This window comes from Caenorhabditis remanei, chromosome III (assembly GCF_010183535.1).
Source record: "Caenorhabditis remanei strain PX506 chromosome III, whole genome shotgun sequence".
Classification (NCBI taxonomy): Eukaryota; Metazoa; Nematoda; class Chromadorea; order Rhabditida; family Rhabditidae; genus Caenorhabditis; species Caenorhabditis remanei.
The window spans coordinates 16,435,910-16,455,075 of record NC_071330.1 but is presented as its reverse complement, the minus strand read 5'-3'; the positions used below and the strand labels follow the sequence as shown (position 1 = coordinate 16,455,075).

The 19,166-nt window shown below is 37.5% G+C and overlaps 3 protein-coding genes across 3 annotated transcripts; 1 reads left to right on the top strand and 2 right to left on the bottom strand.

Moving 5' to 3' along the window:
• Positions 1–3,499: 3,499 nt before the first annotated feature.
• On the bottom strand, positions 3,500–9,522 carry GCK72_011652 (uncharacterized protein; the record flags this gene model as incomplete). The annotated part of the gene is made up of 12 exons (XM_053728594.1): positions 3,500–3,650; positions 3,782–3,873; positions 4,977–5,088; positions 5,917–6,073; positions 6,203–6,297; positions 6,631–6,908; positions 7,356–7,491; positions 7,548–7,702; positions 7,748–7,890; positions 8,221–8,304; positions 8,487–8,602; positions 9,428–9,522. 12 exons carry the CDS (start codon positions 9,520–9,522, stop codon positions 3,500–3,502), a joined length of 1,614 nt encoding a protein of 537 aa, XP_053588171.1.
• A 4,816-nt stretch (positions 9,523–14,338) lies between these two features.
• GCK72_011651 (uncharacterized protein) lies at positions 14,339–16,170 on the bottom strand (the record flags this gene model as incomplete). Its single annotated transcript, XM_053728593.1, has 8 exons — positions 14,339–14,576; positions 14,639–14,717; positions 14,779–14,956; positions 15,003–15,088; positions 15,590–15,686; positions 15,732–15,804; positions 15,859–16,008; positions 16,076–16,170. 8 exons carry the CDS (start codon positions 16,168–16,170, stop codon positions 14,339–14,341), a joined length of 996 nt encoding a protein of 331 aa, XP_053588170.1.
• Positions 16,171–16,677: 507 nt separating this feature from the next.
• Positions 16,678–18,263, top strand: GCK72_011650 (uncharacterized protein; the record flags this gene model as incomplete). The annotated part of the gene is made up of 7 exons (XM_053728592.1): positions 16,678–16,796; positions 16,847–17,008; positions 17,055–17,215; positions 17,584–17,693; positions 17,736–17,925; positions 17,972–18,053; positions 18,113–18,263. 7 exons carry the CDS (start codon positions 16,678–16,680, stop codon positions 18,261–18,263), a joined length of 975 nt encoding a protein of 324 aa, XP_053588169.1.
• Positions 18,264–19,166: the final 903 nt, after the last annotated feature.

Below are 19,166 nucleotides of genomic sequence, written 5' to 3'. Positions count from 1 at the left end.
TGATTGCTCAAAACACGTAAGTTGCCGTCTGTCTTCAAACAACTTTATTAGAATCCATAGAATCCGCATTCTTTTCCACATGAAACCACGGCGTTTTGAGATCAAAAAGTTTCAAATATTTCTCATCAATCGTCTGTCATTTCTCACGATATCTAATACGATGCATGAGCCCGTAGGCTGGGTTCATGTTGCCAAGTACACTTCTCATTCGGTCGAAAGAGTCGCCGTCTGTCTCGTCGAGATCCACGTTTTCAGATTTGTTGCGACTGAAAAATATCAATACATTAATAGGTGTTCCAGTTTTTGTGAAGATCATGTGAATTTGATAAGGAAGTGAGAATTGGTTGATAAGATATGAAAGGGATAGGGTCACAAATTTTGTGATATGAACTGTGACGTTGGTAGACCAAAATGTTGAAAGAGAGAGACGCAGAGAAACCAGACACTCTCGCTTCTCTGCGTCTCTCCGCGCGCCATCTCTGCTAGCTACGCACTTCTCACTTCAAACACTTATATCTCAAAAGGTATAATAGCTATCAAAAAGTTGTTAACTAAGAAAATATAGAAAATGTTATGGGCATTACTTTGTAGTTTACAACTTTTTGACAGCTTTTAAGGCTAGGGAGATATAAGCGTTTGAAATGCGCAGCTAGCAAGGAGAGACGCAGAGAAGCTAGAGTGTCTGGCTTCTCTGCGTCTCTCTCTCTCTTTTTTGGTTTCAAAGCGGTTTTTTTTTATCAAATAACGATCTTATTTATGAATTTCAATACATACCCTATCTTTAACATGCGGGTGAGAGAGACTCAGAGAAGTTAGAGTGCCTGGCTTCTGTGCGTCTCACCTTGCTAGCTGCGCACTTCAAACGCTTATATCTCACCATTCTTGATAGTTATCAAAAAGTTGTCAACTACAAAAATGTAGAGAATTTTATGGGCTATGATTTTGTAGTTGACAACTTTCTGATAGCTTTTGCAGATTTTGAGATATAACAGTTTTTATAAAAATGAGTAATTCAGAATCGTACAGTACGTCCAGTGTGACCGAAATTTGGCGAACCATAGAAAATGGATTATTTAAAGTTGTGTAATGTTTGTAATATTACCACAAACTTAAAAAACATGCGGCTTCGAGAGACGCAGAGAAACCAGACACTCTCGCTTCTCTGCGTCTCTCCGCTCGTACACTCTGCTAGCTGCCCACTGCTCACTTCAAACGCTCATATCTCCCCAGTTTTAATAGCTAGAAAAAAGTCGTCAACAACAAAAATGTAGCTCTTAAAATTCTCTATATTTTACTAGTTGACATTTTTCTGATAGCTATTGCAGCTTTTGAGATACATATGTTTAAAGCCACGCGACTCTTCAGAGAGGCGCAGACATCTAGAGTGTCTCAACTCATTTTTCGAGTTTTTTTGAGATATTTAAGTGGGTAAAAGGTGGGCAAACAAATAAATACTGATGCGATCGAATAGTTTTTTGGTCAACTGGAATTTTTTTTCCAATTTTATTCATCAAACCCTTACCTATCAGATCCAGAATGACGATTAGGCTTTTGCGCTCTGTACAACGTGAATCCCTGACTTCCAATAATCAATAAACATAGAATAAGAAAAATAGATAGAAAAGAGAGTCTCAGCATGGTTTGTTGTTATGAATGGAAGCAACCCTTCCCTTTTTGTCTCCTCTATTCAGTGGGCGGAGCCTAACGCGACAATTTGATCGGTGTCGATCAGTCGACGACATCATCGGTCTCTCGTTCACGAGATGGTTGATGTGTTTCATGTGAAATTGTGATAGAAGGGGACTACATAGTTCATTTGCCGGATTGTGATCAAGAGGAAAAGAGGAAAAGTTCATTGTTTTGCAGGGGGAGACTACAAAATATAGTGAAGTCATTGAACACTTTTTGAGGGGAAGAGGAAGACAAAGAAGCCACAATAGTCACTAGGTACTATAGGACACGCAAAAAAACTGCTGTAACTTTAAAAGTGTCGCAGATTTTGAAGGTGTTTCAATTACAAAAATTGGATTTCCTATGTCCCACGACGGCAATCTTAACTGAACGGATAGCTTTGAAGATGATCTATAAAAGTCTGTAATTTATTTTTAAAAAAGTTGAAAAATATGAAAAAAATTGCACAAACCCAACGGTTAATATCATTTCTACAGTATACCTCACTTTGGGCACTTGTCTTCGTACACTAACCAATCCTAAGTTACCCAAAAGTATATTGGTTGTGTAGATCATAACTTGAGTTTTATTTTTGTAGTTGACCGTTTTTCGATAGGTCCGCCCACTTTTGAGATATGCATCAAAAAACAGTCAACTATAAAAATGAAGCTCTAGGAAAGGTCATAGAATCAATCTGAAGTTATCTAACGTGACCTATATCATTGGAAAGCTGAAACCACGCTGATTTCAAATATATCCAGTTTTTGCCGTCGAGGTCTGGTATTCGAGAAAAACGAGGTCAAAGTTCTGAAATTTACATTTTCCGAAAACTTTTTTGCAATTTTGAATAAAAAATTCTCGAAAAATCCTTAAAATTACTGAAACCCATAAGTAAGATAGGTTTTCATCGTTATTTCACAAAAAACCGCTATATAACCAAAAAAGAGAGAGACCCAGAGAATCAGACACTCTCGCTTCTCTGCGTCTCTCCGCGCGCACTCTCCTTGCTAGCTATTCAAACGGTTATATCTCCCCAGTCTTGATAGCTATCGAAAAATTATTAACTACAAAAATGTAGCTCTTGAAATTTTCCACATTTTATTAGTTGACAACTTTTTGATAGCTATCATAGCTTTTGAGATACAAGCGTTGAAAACCAGGGGGCTATCCAGAGAGACGTTGACACCTAGAGTGTCTCGTTTCTCTGCGTCTCTTAACTCACATGTTTTAGGTATTTGGGTATCAATACCCTTTTTACAATCTGTCTGTCGATCTGTCCCCATGTCTGGATACCGTATATATTGTTTTTGTTGTAGCCTACGTACTTTCAATTTTCTGATTTCTTGGTTTCTAGTTGTTTATATTTTTATATTTTTCCTATCAAACATTTATCATTCTAATTCCAATTTATTCCAGAAAACATAGGACACATGAAAAAAAGAAAACATTCGTGATAATTCGAAACAAAAAAATATGGAGACAAGGGTAATATGATAAGAAATGTGATTTGGTGTGTGAGTGATCGGGGTGATAAACAGATAAACAAGATATCAAGGGGAGGGCTGATTGTTAGAAGGAAATTGGTAATTAAATAAGTGTAGAAAATAAAATTTGTTACCTTTTTATAGTTGACCATATTTTTATAGCAATAAAAGGCAGTGCTTCAAACCAACAATAATTATTTTACCTTCAACGCGTTTTATCTCCCTACCTCTTACTGCTATAAAAATATGGCCAAGTACAAAAATGTAGCAGATTTTATTCTCTACATTTTATTAATTGACAACTTTTTTCTATCTCTATACGCTCCAGAGATACAGCGGGACAACTACATAGTCTTCGGCGCGGCTTTCGTATGAACTGTGAAAAGTGAGTCGAAACCGATGAGAATCACAAATACAGCGAATGTAAACCCACAGAATACGGTAAGTAGGATTCTGTCGAGCACGTTGGCCAGGAATTCCCATTCCAGGGAACATCTGGAAAATTTGAAAAAATTTTGAAAAAATAATTTTGTTAAAAAAATTTTTTGGAAAATTTTTTAGTTTTTTTTCTCACATTAAAAAAACCTCGTAAATCTACACTAATTCTCGTAAATAAAAAATCTCACCTCCTCTGCATCTTCTGCTTCTTGACACTCCTCGCCTGACTCGTATCCATACTCATCCGGTATTGATTTTTTCGAAGCGCTTTCATTTTGGCCTGGAATTTAATTTAATTTTTAATTTGTTTTTGGCGAGCGGTTCAAACCGTGTGAATTGTTAGAAAAGGTGGGGTTTTGTAATAAAAAAAAAACTAATAATTTCACTCAAAAACTTAAAAAAAACTTATTGATGGTGACGCTGTGTTAGTAACAAAACATTAGTAACAAAACATAAAATTAACTAAAAATAACCTTTTTCATTTTTTCTTCCTAGAAAGTCAAAAAAGTTCCTTAATTTTCATTTCTAGGACCCGCAATTACAACTACAAAAAACCAAAAAAAGAAAAAACGTAACGCAGTTAGCAGGACTCGAACCTACGCGGGCAGAGCCCAATTGATTTCAAGTCAATCTCCTTAACCACTCGGACATAACTGCACGACCAAGAGTGGTGGCGGAGGGCGTTCATATGGAACGGCCGGCGCCTCAGGCTTCACACGCGTCGTCTGCGTCTCTCTCACTCTCTCTCTCGCTCGTTTTTTTCAAAGAAGCACCAATTCTTCGTCTATTCTATATATATTCTAACACAAAATAAGGGAAACTAAGGGATTGAAAACTATTATTACATGTTGAGTATACTGTCTTGTGATCGTCGCCAGTCTCGCCGTGTAGCTATAAGTCGATTGTAGATCACACATTTGGGAGGAAATGGAGCCGAAGAAGTGTTGAGGGTCTTTCTGAAAATCTTTCTGAAAATGAGACAAGCAACTGAAAGACGAGACAAATGGGGGATAACGAAGCGACAGAGATAGATGGGGGAATGGAGGAATAGTCAGACTTGCAAAATATCGGCCCGGAGTCAAAAAATGAGCACAATTTTTTCACAAAATTTTTCGAAATTTTTTGAAATTTTCATCAAAAATAGTCAAAAATCCTATGTACACTTGAGTTTTATCGAGATGTAAAAACATTGTCGAAAATTCGACTTTTTTGCGAAAAAATCAAAAAAATTTCAAAAAAATTCAAATTTTCAAATTTTTGTACTGTGACCCGGGCCGACCGGGCCGGGCCGGGCCGGGCCGGGCCGGGCCGGTGAAAATTCTCAAATCGGCCCGGCCCGGCCCGTTGCAAGTATGGGAATAGTAGATCTGAAAAATGACTCACTGCTGTAATTGGATCCATATTCTGAATTAGTAGAGGATCCAGGTTAGTTGAATGTCGCTGTTCGGAGATTACACCGAATTCCGTCCATAAATCGATTAGAGACGTTGGAGGGCTGAAAATATTGAATTAAAAAAAAATTTTTACATTTTTTTCAGAAATTTTGAAGCACTGTTTCTCAAAATTGAAAAGTGCTAGAAAAAAGTTGTCAACTAGTGAAATATTGCAAATTTCATGTTGATAATTTATGCATTCAGTAACTTTTTGATAACAATTATATTTAGTAAATTATACACGTGGAAAGTCAGCAACCGTTCCGAAACCAAGCGTTATAAAGTACAAACTTTGACCCAATTTTTCTCATTAACTAATTTGCCTATCAAAACACAATTTGTTAAAAAAATATAGCAAACTTCAAAGGCTACATTTTTGCGGTTGACAACTTTTTTGTAAATGTCCAAGTTTTTGAGTTATAGTCGTTTGAATGTAAGTTACAGTTTTAGGGCGCAGACTAACCGACCTGCGTGTTTCTCTGCGTCTCTCTTCTTGAAAACAATTTCTTCCTTCTGAATTTTTTCGTCAGTTAATACCTTGAATTCACCAATTTCCCGTTTTTGACACTAATTCCAGCAACACTTCAAAAAAAATATAGAGAGACGCAGAGAAACAAGACACCCTCGCTTAATCTGCGTCTCTCCCCTTTTTCTTCTACACCTTATATTTCCATCTCTTATATCTCACTAGCCTCGACAGCTACAAAAAAGTTGTCAACTACAAAAAAGTAGTTTTTAAAATTTTCTATAACTTCATAGTTGATTATTTTGTGCTAGCTATTATAACTTTTGAGATACAACGTTTCAAAGTTAAAGAACAAGAAAAGAGAGCGCAGAGAAGTGAGACGCTCTCGTCTCTCTGCGTCTCCCCACTTCTACTAATGACTTACCTCAATATAAAAAACTCGACAAACGGATTATAAATCAACCTCCTTATCCGATCAGAAATCGGTTTATTATAATGTTTCTGTCCATGAATCGCGAGGACACCGGTTGCCAGGAACGTGCCCACCACTATCACCATAATTATGCCGATATAGTACCAACCTGGAATATTTTACAGGTTTTAGGGAATTAAAGGGATCAAGGACATTGGTAATATCAAAAAATTCCAAAAAATTCCATTCAAAAAAGTTTTTTTTCTCTGCGAAAAATTTTTCAACAAAAAAAACTCACTCATCAGTGGCACGTAGGTACTCGTTGATGGCATTTGATTACAAACCATAAGCATCATTACAGACATTGTGAGAAGGGTATTGATACCCAAATATCTGAAAAAAATGAGTTGAGAGACGCAGAGAAACGAGACACTCTAGGTGTCTACGCCTCTCAGAAGAGTCGCGTGGCTTGAACCGATTGTATCTCCAAAGCTATAATACCTATCAAAATGTTTTCAACAAGTAAAATGTAGAGAATTTCAAGAACTACATTTTTGTAGCCAAAAACTTTTTGATAGCTATCAAGACTGGGGAGATATAGGCGTTTGAAGTGGGTAGTGGGCATCTAGCAGAGAGTGCGCGAGCAGAGGCGCAGAGAAGCGAGAGTGTCTGATTTCTCTGATATCTCTGCGTCTCTCCCTTCTTCTTGTATTCAAAAAAACTCACAACTTCTCATCCCTCTCACTACTCGAGCTTGTCGGCGTAAAGAACCCGGTCACCGCTACAATCGTGATAATCGATGTGGGAATCACCAAATTAATCATATAATACAACGGTTTCCTTCGTATCACCAGATGAGCGTATAACATCACCCACGGAGCAGCACAACACTTGAATGACTCTTCGACTCTCACGAATTCGAAACTTATCACTTCCCACTCGTCGTTTCTCGCCATATTTCCCAAGTTTACCGTGGAACTTAGCGGCCAGTAGTCGATGGTTTGCTGGAATTTTCGAAAAATTCAATTAAAATCCACGATAAATGGCAAAATCGCTCTATTTATATAAAATTCTCCATAGAGCGCGTTTGCAACATTCCTCCATTCCTCCTCTTCTCTGCGGCAGGCCGCCGCCGCCTCGCATTCCCCCACTCTTGTTTACGCCCTCCCGCCGCTCTCTCCGGTGTGCAGTCATGTCCGAGTGGTTAAGGAGATTGACTAGAAATCAATTGGGCTCTGCCCGCGTAGGTTCGAATCCTGCTGACTGCGTAAATCTTTTTTATTTTTTGTTTCTTTTTGTAATTGTAATTGCGAATCGTAGAAAGTAAAATTAAGGTATTTTTCTTTCTTTTTTGTATCTTTTTCTCACAATTAGAATGAACTTGCCTTATCATGTGTCCAACTAGAAATGATAAATGTGCAATTCTGCCTATCATACGGGAACCATCTAACATCCATTCGACAAGATAACTTGTATATCGCAGGGAACATCAATTGGACCTTGGCTCCCGTTTGTTTCTGATCCCAATGACCCGTTTCAAGCTGAGCATTCATCAGAGACTCTGTCTTTTTCTGTTCAAGTTCTTCGCTGAAAATTTTTAAAATGTATTTTTTTATTAAATTTGGGCGATGTGCCTATTATACCTATTATAAAGATAAGTATCCGGAATCCATATTTGATGATATGGCACTATGGTCCGGTTAATCATACCGTAATCCGCAGGATTCCAATCTAAAAACTCGTCGTACCAGTGCTGAACCATCCAGACATTCACTTCGATACTTTGCATATGTTCGTCCTGGAAAACTGTCTGTTCGGTAGAGCGTATTTTCAGCTGACTTACCACGTCCAATATTTGATACAAGCTCATACTCAAATTCACCCTTGTCGGCCTCGTATAATCTCTTCTTGGGTGGACTGTTTTCTCATAATAATTTGGGTCCAATAACTCCTCTACCAGTCGCCTCTGGTCGTTTATGAACTGGCCTGGAAGTCAAAAAAGTATTTAATTTATCTTTATAATCAATATCCAACCCCTTTACTATCAATAAAAAAGAAAACAAAAAGGATTCGCAGTCAGCAGGATTCGAACCTACGCGGGCAGAGCCCATTTGATTTCGAGTCAAACTCCTTAACCACTCGGACATGACTGCACGACGGAGAGGGAGGGCAAGGGGGGTAGACAAAGGAGAGGGGAGGGCGGCGCTCGGTGAGGTGGGGGATTGAAAAAAAAATGAAAAAAAGGGAAAGGTTGGAAACGCGCTCTACTGAGAATTCGCTAATTATGGATTAAATTATTAGAGCAGCTTTGCTTACCTTCATTCAGTTTCTCCAGAAATTGCTGTCTTTCTTCAACGAGTTGTTGCATAAAAGTTGCGTTATAAGCGGCGGTTGTGTTTTCTGAAATATTATTTTCTATAATACCTTTTATTTCTTAAAACCTGGAATAGCTATAAAAAAGTTGACAATTACAAAGTTGTAGAGAATTTCAAGGGCTACAACTTAGTAGTTGACAATTTCTTGATAGCTGTTTATTTGAAGGAGATACGGCGTCTAGAGGCTAGCTAAGCATAAAAACTCACCCAACGACCTCCTCAATTGCGTCTTAAAATCCTCGATATTCGTGTTATTTCTAGTACTATGCACTCGATTCGAGTCAAACCATTCTTGATAGGATGACGTTGTTGGTGGAGATAATCTGAAAATGTGTTAGCAAAATCGGGTTTTTTGAAGTAAAATAAATTTAACCAAATTAAATTGAAATATCTCAAAAAGCAAAACAGCTATCAAAAAGTTTTCAACTAAAAAAATGTAGAGAATTTCAAGTGCTACATTTTTGTAGTTGACAACTTTTTGATAACTATCAAGACTGAGGAGATATAAGCGTTTGAAGTGCGCGCAGCTAGCATGGAGAGACGCAGAGAAGAGAGAGTGTCTGTTTTCTCTGCGTCTTTGGCGTTGCTTTGCAAAAAAGTTGGGAAATTGAGGAAAAAACTTAAAATTTGAAGCGAAAATCGAAAATCGCATAAAACTCATAGTCAGATAATAGCAAAATAGGAAAAGCTTAGAAAACAATTTACAAATATTTTTTTTGTAAAATCCTATTTTAGCCGATTTTTAGCGAAAATAATCTTGACAAACATTTGAAGGATCAACTGTCAAAATGGTTGAAAGAGTAAGAGAGACGAGACGCAGAGAAACTAGACACCTCGTTTCTCTACGCTCTCTCCTCCCCCCTACTCTCTCATTTTATAGTACGCTCTCTTATAACCGTTATACGTCATGAGTGTAAATAGCAAGACAAAAGTAATCAACTACAAAAATGTAGCGCTTAAAATTCTCTATATTTTATTAGTTAACAACTTTTTTCTAGCTATTCACACTTTTGAGATACAACCGTTTCAAGCTGAGAGTGAGGAGGAAAGAGACGCAGAGAAGCAAGACACTCTCGTTTCTCTGCGCTTTCGCTATTGGTTTTTTAAGGGGATGAAGAGAATAAAACAGAAGTAAAAGCCATGCTTACTGCACTTGCTTCCCATACTTCTCGAGCACTTTACCACCAGCTCCAAGTGCCGAGCCTAACCGGATAAGGATTGACAGGATTATGTAGGGAAGCATTCTGAAAAATGTATATAGAAAATCTGAAAAAAAAATGCTAAGAAAGTGTTGAAAGGCAACACAAGAGATTCCATTATTCTTTTTTTTTGTTGGTTTCTCGTTTTTTCTTTTTCTCGGGTATAGATAGAGATGAGAGAGTACCCGACCCCCTAAAAAATGCCCCAAAAAATGGCGAAGGATATTGGAAATCATGGAATCCTCATGGGACACTAAAATAGAAAACGAAAGAATGTTGACGGGTTTTGAGGTCTGGGAGGTGACGAATGATTGAATGTTTCAGAGTGAGAGAAAAAAAGAAATTTTTTTTGTTGGTAAATCTTATATTTACCTGATTCAGATCAATCTGAAATTTAAATTTTTGAATTCAGTGTGCTTTATTTAGTCTATATACCAATTTTCAGCAAAATCTTAAAAAAGTTTTTGGCTATGAGAGAGGGGAAGTGAGACTGTTTGTTATAGTGGGTGTTCAACTTCAAAACGCTATATTTCGAAAGCTACAATAGCTATCAAAAAATTATCAACAACAAAAATGTAGAGAATTTTAAGAGCATTTTTGTAGTTGACAACTTTTTTGTAACTATCATGACTGGGGAGATATAAGCGTTTGAAGTGCGCCCAGCTAGCAATGAGAGACGCAGAGAAGCGAGAGTGTCTGGTTTCTCTGCGTCTCCCTCTCTCTGTCTCTTTTGGTTTCAAAGTTTTTGGTTTTTTTCTGTGAAATATAGATACTTTTTAACAATTTTAACTAAAACATTTGATTTTTAACGCAAAAATTATTTTAGAAAAAAGAAAAAATTATCTAAAAAGAAAATTTTTTCGTAATTTTTAATTGCCTTTTTTTATTCACCTTGAACATACTTTGTGCTCTTTTTTCTCACATATTTAATTTATGTGATCTTACTACGCTCACATGTTTGTTCTAAGGGTCATGGAAGTCGGAAGTGCGTAAGTTCAAAAACTATTTTTTTTAAATCCAAAAAATAAAAAATTTTGGGTGGCCTAAAAAATGTCAAAAAAAATGAAATCATATATATTTTAGAACGATATAGACATGGAACAAGATAACAAAAAAGATAAAATGAAGTTCAGAAAATTCGATTTAAGGAAAAAAACACAATTTTTGCAAAAAAAAAAACTTCCAGAAAAAATGTTTGAAAGAATTTTAAAAGGTATATGGACATCTGGACAAACATTGTGACATACAGACATTGGACATCCGGACATCCGGATCTGGATTGAGGGACACACAGACAGACACACAGATGGATGTTTGGACGTCCGAGATACACTAGCTTTAAGTAATGTTAGTGAGCGATAAGGATTGACTTCGCAAATTGGAATAGTGGACATCTGGATAGATGAACACACAGACAGACATACAGATAGTCATACAGTATTTATAATAAGAAAAACACTTTAAAAGTATGGAAACTTCTAGATTTTTTCCCATTTTTTCAGTTTTAGAATCTCAAATTTCTGAATTTCTATAGTTTTTTCAAAAATTTCCCAAAGAACAATACTAAAATGACACAGCTATTAAAGATACCACTCATTAACCCCCCTCCCTTCTCTATATCCCTCCAGTTTTCAAATTTTCCAGAAATTTCTTTGTCTCTCCTATGAAAAGATGAGAAGACGAATGAGAAGAAGAAGGAAATAAAGGAAGAAAAAGAACAAACAGAGAATATTAAGGGTAGCTGGGGGGGGAGGAAGGGATGACTTTAGTGACCCATCTCTCTATTCATTCCCCACTTTTTTAGAGAAAATGAAGGAAGAGCAGTTTATTATTGTGGCTGACATCAGGAAAACAATTGTGTGGCTTAAGGGTATTTCCTGGAAATTATAGACATAGGTACATTTAGAAGCGGTAAATCTAACAAGGGGGAGTCTTTTGAGACGGCACTTTCAAAGGATCTATAAATTTTGTTATAGGTACTTTCGACCACGGGGAGTCTATTTCTGCAGTCAAAACCTGCTAAACGTCTATGAGAGCCGAGTTATGAGCTTTTAAACTTTTCATATGGATAAGTATTTTCACGTGGAGTTCCAAATCGGCCTCATATACGCTACCGCGCGGTTCCATTTGTGTTCCCCAGGGGTTTACCTGTGCTCATACGTCGCAAAAATGAGAATATTTTGCGTATACTACTTGTACTATGCTCAAGGAATAAAAATAGGGCCATTAAAAATTTCGAAAATAAAAGTGTTTTTCATTTTGTAAAATTAGAAATCAGATTCTTAATTTAAAATTGTTTAAAAATGACTCAAATTTTACAAAAAACCATTCTGAAACCAAAAAAGAGGGAGAAACGCAGAGAAATCAGATACGCTGCGCGCACTTCAAACGCTTATATCTCCCCAGTCTTAATAGTTTTCAAAAAATTGTCAACTACAAAAATGTAGCTCTTAAAATTCACTACAGTTTTGTAGTGGAAAACTTTTTACTAGCTATTATAGTTTTTGAGATACATGCGTTCAAAACCGCGGGACTTTTCAAAGAGGCGGAGATACCTAGAGTGTCTCGTTTCTCTGCGTCTCTATTCATTTTTTTTTCGTATTTTTTGGATTTCCGACAGCAAAATTAATTGGATTTTTAAATTTCAAAATTCTATATGTTTAATTACGTTAGATAGGTATTATTACAAACAGGCGAAAAGGAAGAGACGCGGAGAAGCTAGATCTATAGCGCCGTTTGACTTCAAAGCACGATATTTCCCCAGTCTGGATAGCCACCTAAAAGTTGTCAACTACAAAAATGTAGCCCTTAACATTTTCTGCATTATTGGAGTTGACAACTTTTTACTAGCTATTATACCTTTTGAGATACAAACGTTTAAAGCCACGCGACTCTTCAGAGAGACGTAGACACCTAGAGTGTCTCGTTTCTCTGCGTCTTCTCAGTATAGTTTTAACGGTTTTTTGGGTGCGCCGACGACATTTTCCATTACTATTATTTTAAAATCTACAACATGACATCCCTTCCCGAAAAAATCCAAAAAAAACCAATATCTGAAAAACGAAAGGCGCAAAAAAAGGCGATCAATTTTTAGTCTCGTCGTCACCAAATGGAATTGGAGAAAGCTCGCTCGAGGAGTCGAGTTCAATTAGCCGAATTGGTTTTTGGCATGGGCTCTGGGCTCACTAGCTACTAGCCCCCCTTTTTGAAGTATAAATTTGTTTTGACATTTTCAGGGGAAGTCAATGGGAGAAAAGAGATCTGGATCCTTAAAAAATTGTCCAAAAGGAGTACACACCTCAAAATTTTATTATTTTTTCTATATATGGTTTTTGTGCTAAATGTGCAAAGTCATAACCAAAAAATAACACAAGGTGACTCAAAAAGTTTTGCATTTCAAAGTAATATGCTGTTCACTTTTTTTTCTTTTTTTTTATTGGTCACGTCACTTCCCTATGTTTTTGGGGTCGGACATCCCAAAAAAAATGGTCAAAAACAATTTAAAACAAAAAACAAAAAAGTTAGGCGGTGGGTGGAATTGAACCCTGGCTGTTTGATTGGTAGGGGAGTACCTTTGCCACTTTATAGGGGGCATGAAGAAATTAAAACTAGAGATAAAAATGATGGACATCCGGGCATTTGGACACACAGATAGACTTTATAAGCTGAAGATAGAAGAAATCTAGCTTGGGTAGGCTCAGGTATTTGGCGCCAAAACTTAAATTTTTTCGAATTTTTTTGAAAATTTTGAATTTATTTCGCGAAAAAGTCAAATTTTCGACAATCATTCAAATGTTAACATTTTCGATGAAAAATCGGGAAATTTTCAAAAACAAATTTCAAAAAAAAGGCTCATGTTTTGAAGGGCTCTCGGGCCTTGACAAGTATGTTATGGTAATGGACATACGGACATCCGAACACACAAACAGACACACAGAGAACCATCTGGATTCTGCGAATTTCATAAATTTATAAAAATACAGACAGACACCGTAAGAATTTCAAAAAATGCTCATAGTTTCATTTTTTCGAAATCATACTTTTACTATAAATCGGTGGTGTGAGGACACTGGGCATTCGGACACCCTGACACACAAAACAAAACTCTACAAATCAACAAAAAAACTTTCTCTTTACTTCTTCTTTTTTTCGAAAAAGTGCTATAGAATAAAGAGCACTCAAAAATTGGGATGGAAAAGGTCTCCGGTCTCCGACCACTCTTTGTAAAACAATTTGAAAAAGGTGAACAATGAGATCATCAGAGCGTGAAAACCCCCTTTCCATCTTTTTTAAAACAAAGAGAAGGAGAGAAATGGCAGAGAAAGAAGAAGGGGAAATTAAAGGGCGTGCTCCAATATATACGATGAGTTCGAAAACGGAAATTGGAAGAAACGTTTCAAGTTTTTATTAGGCGTGGTGAGGAGATGGGAATGTATGTATAGCAATAGGGACATCTGGACATAGTGAAGCTGAAAAACAAGTGTTTAAAAAAAGAAAAAAATATTTGCCGCCAGCAGGGGTCGAACCTGCGACCTTGGGCTTATTAGACCCACGCTCTAACCGACTGAGCTATGGCGGCTGGGAACGGAAGGGTATGGAGGGCGTACAGGAGAGTGATTATTTTTGCGCGGGAGTGGGAGGAAGTCATGCATTGAGCCCGAACTTCAAACTGTTATAACTCCTTTTTAAATCTACCTATGAAAAATCTAAGGATTGCGTTTGATAGGGAATTTTCTCAGCTTTCAGACTATATATAACACTCCCAATTTTAAACTACAAGTATGTTGAAAAACGCGAAAACTCGTTCCCATGCTGAATTCGAAAATCTCATTTACAAAAACCAAATACTTTTATAACTAATTAATACAAAACAAGACCAATTAACAGAATCCATATCATCTGAATCTTCGCACTTCCTCTCTTCACAACTTTTCTGTCGTATGGAATCTCGAAACTCCTCATCTCCTCATCTTCCTGAATCGCTGGAACATAATAAGTAGTTGGTGGTGGCCGGGTTGTTGGAGTTGTTGGTGGTGGTGGTGGTTCTGTTGTGGTGGGAGTGGTCGAAGTAGTCGGCGGGTCAGTCGGGTGTTGGCCTCTGAATTTCATAAGTACTTATTTGAAAATCCAATAATAGTTTTCTAAAATAAACCAACTCACTTCTCACAAATACCAACCAAGTCACACACGTATTGAGTTGCGTCTATGAAATTGTAAACAAGAAGTTGTTCACCCGTCCCTTAAAACGAAAAAGTATATTTTCAGAATAATTTTTTTCTACTTTCTCCCCTGGAACATACAATTATATGCCATCCCAGCAACCGTTTCCTTCTTCTTGTCCACTTTCAAAACCATTGGGATGGAAATTGGCTTTCCTTTGCTCAGAGGCGCATCTAATAGCTTCATATCACCGATAGGTTTGAAGCAGTGTTCTTTTCTTTGGTCCTCTTTTTCGGTTGTTATGGAACAATTGACCACCTAAAAATGTATTTTTCAGAAAATCACCTCACATTGAGAATCTCACATTCGCTCTAAGAGCGTTGAATGATGTCCCATTTTTTCCATATTTCATCCAGCTTAACGTGTAGTTAGACCCGTTCAGGTTCAGAGCTGAAAAAATAAAACTTATCAAACAAAAAAAGCAAAAAAAGTTTGCCGCCAGCAGGGGTCGAACCTGCGACCTTGGGCTTATTAGACCCACGCTCTAACCGACTGAGCTATGGCGGCTGCGAGCGGTGGGGGGCATGGAGGGCGTATAGGAAAGTGAGGGTTTTTTGAGAAGGAGTGGGAGGAAGTAAGACATAGAGCCTGAATTTCATACTGTTATAACTTCTCTCTAAATACACCTAGGTAAAATCTGAGGACATGGTCAAATAGGGAATTTTCTCAGCTTTCAGATCATATATAAAACTACTAGCAGAAATCTAACAAGAGAACCTCAAGGGGTCACAAGTTTGGAATCGTTCCAAATTGCTACCAGGTATTAAGTACAGCTTGAATAGTCATATCCCAAATTTTCGTTTTTTGCTCGTCAGCGGCAGCGGCAAGTGGAACGATACCAAACTTGCGACCCCTTGAGGTTCCCTTGTAAGAAACTCCGCCTCGACTCACCAGGAAAACAGATAGGTACTGTGTTTTTAACATCGGAGTTCAGTTCTGCTATAGCTATTCCAGATTTCAATGGAAAGCATCTTCCGATCGTCTCAATCTGCAAGAAAGCTTATTTTTTTAGATACATTCTGAAATCACAAACATTTTCAGTGATTGTACCCTTGTCTTTCGGGAACTGGATTTGAAATGTTGGTAGCTTATCGCCGAAATTCTCCCTAGAATTGAGTTAAATAGAGTAAATCGGAAACATTGTTTTCTTAAACACGTACATAAAATACGGGTGACAACGCTGTACTTCTAGCCAATGAGGGAATGGGCTGTAGGAGAACATAACGTGGCGAGAAGAAATAAGGACACCAAGAATATCTGGGTCAGGAACTTTATCTTTGATGAAACGACCGATCCAAGAGTCGAGAGTTCTGAAAACATTTCGAAAAAACATCAAAAAAATACACGAAAATTTTAAATTTTAAATAAAGAACCTACCCAATTCCACACTTTTCAAGTCGTTCCTCATTTTCTTTCATCGTCAGTTTCTTGAATGTGTTTGGTTCCAACCTGGCTTGAACGATGGTTATCATGACCCAAAATAGATAGATATGCAACATTTTCATATTGATTCTGTTCTTCATCGATGGTAAAAATTGGGACTAATTATGGGGACACGTATTGAGTGAAGAATCCACGTGGGTGACCTTCGAGAATTTTGTAAATAACGTTTTTTTGTATTGTGTCACGTTTTGAAAGCGATTTTTTGAGAAATTTTGTGAAATTCCACTTTAAAACGTTGCTGCTAACCTACTGATCACAATAATTTTTTTCAATTGGTGTCAATTTGAGAAAGTTATGAGGTGTGCATTTACCGAGTGTCGATTTACGATTACCTTGTTTTCAAAATTCCAAACCAACGTGATCCACAGTTACACATTTTTTAAATATAACACCGTGACATTAACCTAACCAAAAAAGTTTCGCTTGACCATCAGATAACTTTTTATTTGGCCCCGCCCATACCACGTGTCTAGATCTTATCTCTACTCCAATCCACACCACTTCAACAGTTTCCAGTTATTCCCTCTGTAGACGAAATGAAGGTCTCTCTAATCTTCTCCATCTGCGTCGTGATCCTTGCTCAAGCCAAAAATCCAGCGTTCAAAAAATTGACAAAACAAGAGAATGAGAAGCGTCTCGTGGAGTGTGGAAGCCCGTAAGTTTTTTGTTTTCAAGTAGTGGAGTCAGATTATTAATTTTTTCCAGCGGTGGTTCTTCTCCAAAGGACTCATGGATAGGCCGCCTGGTCATTGATGGCAAAGTATACGACGAGTACCTAGGTGTTCTGATTTCCTCTCGCCACGTCGTATTCTCAAAGAATCATTTACAAGAAATGGGACCGGATAGTATGGCCAGTTGTAATTTCGCGTAGGTCAAATAGATTTTAGGTGGAAAATACGTTGCTTTCTTTCAGAATGACTCCATGGTCGAAAAGCCGTGTTGTTGAATTCCCGAATGATGTGACCGGTGTGATTTCGGATAAGGTGTTCTTCTTTGGATCTTGCAGCCCACTGAGCGGAATTATTGTTGTGGAATTGGAGAAGGACTTGGAACGAGTTCCTATTTGTTTTGCAGGTATATTTAAGCGCGTTTCAACCGGTTTTTAATTTTAACATTGATGTATATATAATCTGAAAGCTGAGAAAATTCCCTATCTAATTCTGTCCTCAGATTTTCTAAAGGCTCATTTTAAGAGGAGTTATAACCGTTTGAAATTCGGGCTCTATACCTAACTTCTCCCACTCCATCTCAAAAACCCCCACTTTCCTATACGCCCTCCTTGCCCTTCCGCTCGCAGCCGCCATAGCTCAGTCGGTTAGAGCGTGGGTCTAATAAGCCCAAGGTCGCAGGTTCGACCCCTGCTGGCGGCAAATTCTTTTTTGCTTTTTAATTTTTTGCCAGAAAAATAAATTTTATTTACAAATAAGCAAGTTTTTTTTCAGATCGCGAAACATATAAAGGACAATCGGATAGTTTTATCAAATTCAAGATAGTTGAAGAAATGTCTCGATCAATCAGCGGTCGTGACGGAATCGTTGAAGTAGGAGAAGAAGTGAGTTATCATTTTTGTCCTTTATATATGGCCGAATTGCAGATGGCTGAATGTACTCAAGGGAAACGGACCGAGTACTGCATGAAAGACGATTTTATCCAGAAAATGGACCGAGAGGGCCCTCAACCAGCTTATCCAATTGATGTGCATCCGATTTTTGGAGGAGCAATTTCGAATCCAATTACGATTTTGCAAAATTATAAAGAAACGGCTTTCGGACTGACTATTGAATGTGAGCTAATTAATTGATAATCATTTAAAAAATTTTGTTTTCTCAGATGTCAAGTATGAGAAATTGATTATTCATGGTTTCAAGGAGCATCTTGAAGAGGTGTGCCAATGGGTTGGAATTTGTGCAGAGTGAGTTATCTCAAGAGGGATAAAAGTTGTAATGATCAACTTCTTTCCATTTTCTACAGGGGTGACTACAAAACTGCACAATCTGAATCCAAGAATCTGAATCAAATCGAAGAGAAACCATCGGCAGCTGCATTGGAAGCGAGCGGAAATTCGATGAAGGAAGCTGGAATTATTTGGATTTTTGTGATTATTCTTATGTATTACGTATAAGAAAATAAACAGGGCTTTATGAGTTCACAAAACACAAGGACATCCAAAAATTAAATTTGGAAAAAAAAGAAAAGAAAAAAGAGTTTGCCGCCAGCAGGGGTCGAACCTGCGACCTTGGACTTATTAGACCCACGCTCTAACCGACTCAAGTAAAGCGCGATGGATCCAGTGTGGGTCCATATGCGCCCATATTGAATATGGATCCACATATGGTCCATAATGCGTCCACATTTAAAACGCGGATGGAATATGGATGGGGAGGATGTCGGTCGTCTAGGGTTATTGAGATTACATATTAGCACGGCACGCTTCTTTCAACCGCGCTCTACCGAGGCCGAATGAAATTGTGTGAAACATTGAGAGACTCAGAGAAAACAAGAAATTTTTAAGGGCATTTCGGTAGAGCGCAGTTGTATGAACTGTACCGAGCTAATATCATGTTTTGTTATCCAAACCAATCTCTGATGATGACTAATAAAAAATGACGTGATCTGAAATTCACTCCAATTGTTATGTTACACCTATATTTTTTTATTTTTGAGTGACATTTAAAACATTCAAAAACAGAGAGATAAGATATGGAATGGGATACATATAAAATGACAACGGCTGCAATAAGAGAACAATCTGAAAAATGAAATTCTTCATTCTCTTCACGGTTCTGGCGTCTCTCTTCATGGCCTCTTCAGTTTTTGGAGTTCCAATTATCGGAGACGTCGGAAAAGTAAGTCACGCCTACTTGCTTACTGTAGCTACCGTATTCCAGACTACTGTCAGTAAACATGCTGAGCCATTGCAATTGTGTAAGAACCCACATTGGTGTTGCAAGAGAGAAAACTCAAAGGTACGTAACTTAGTTTATTTTAATCCGAGACAAATTTGAAAACCAGATTCAGAATCCTC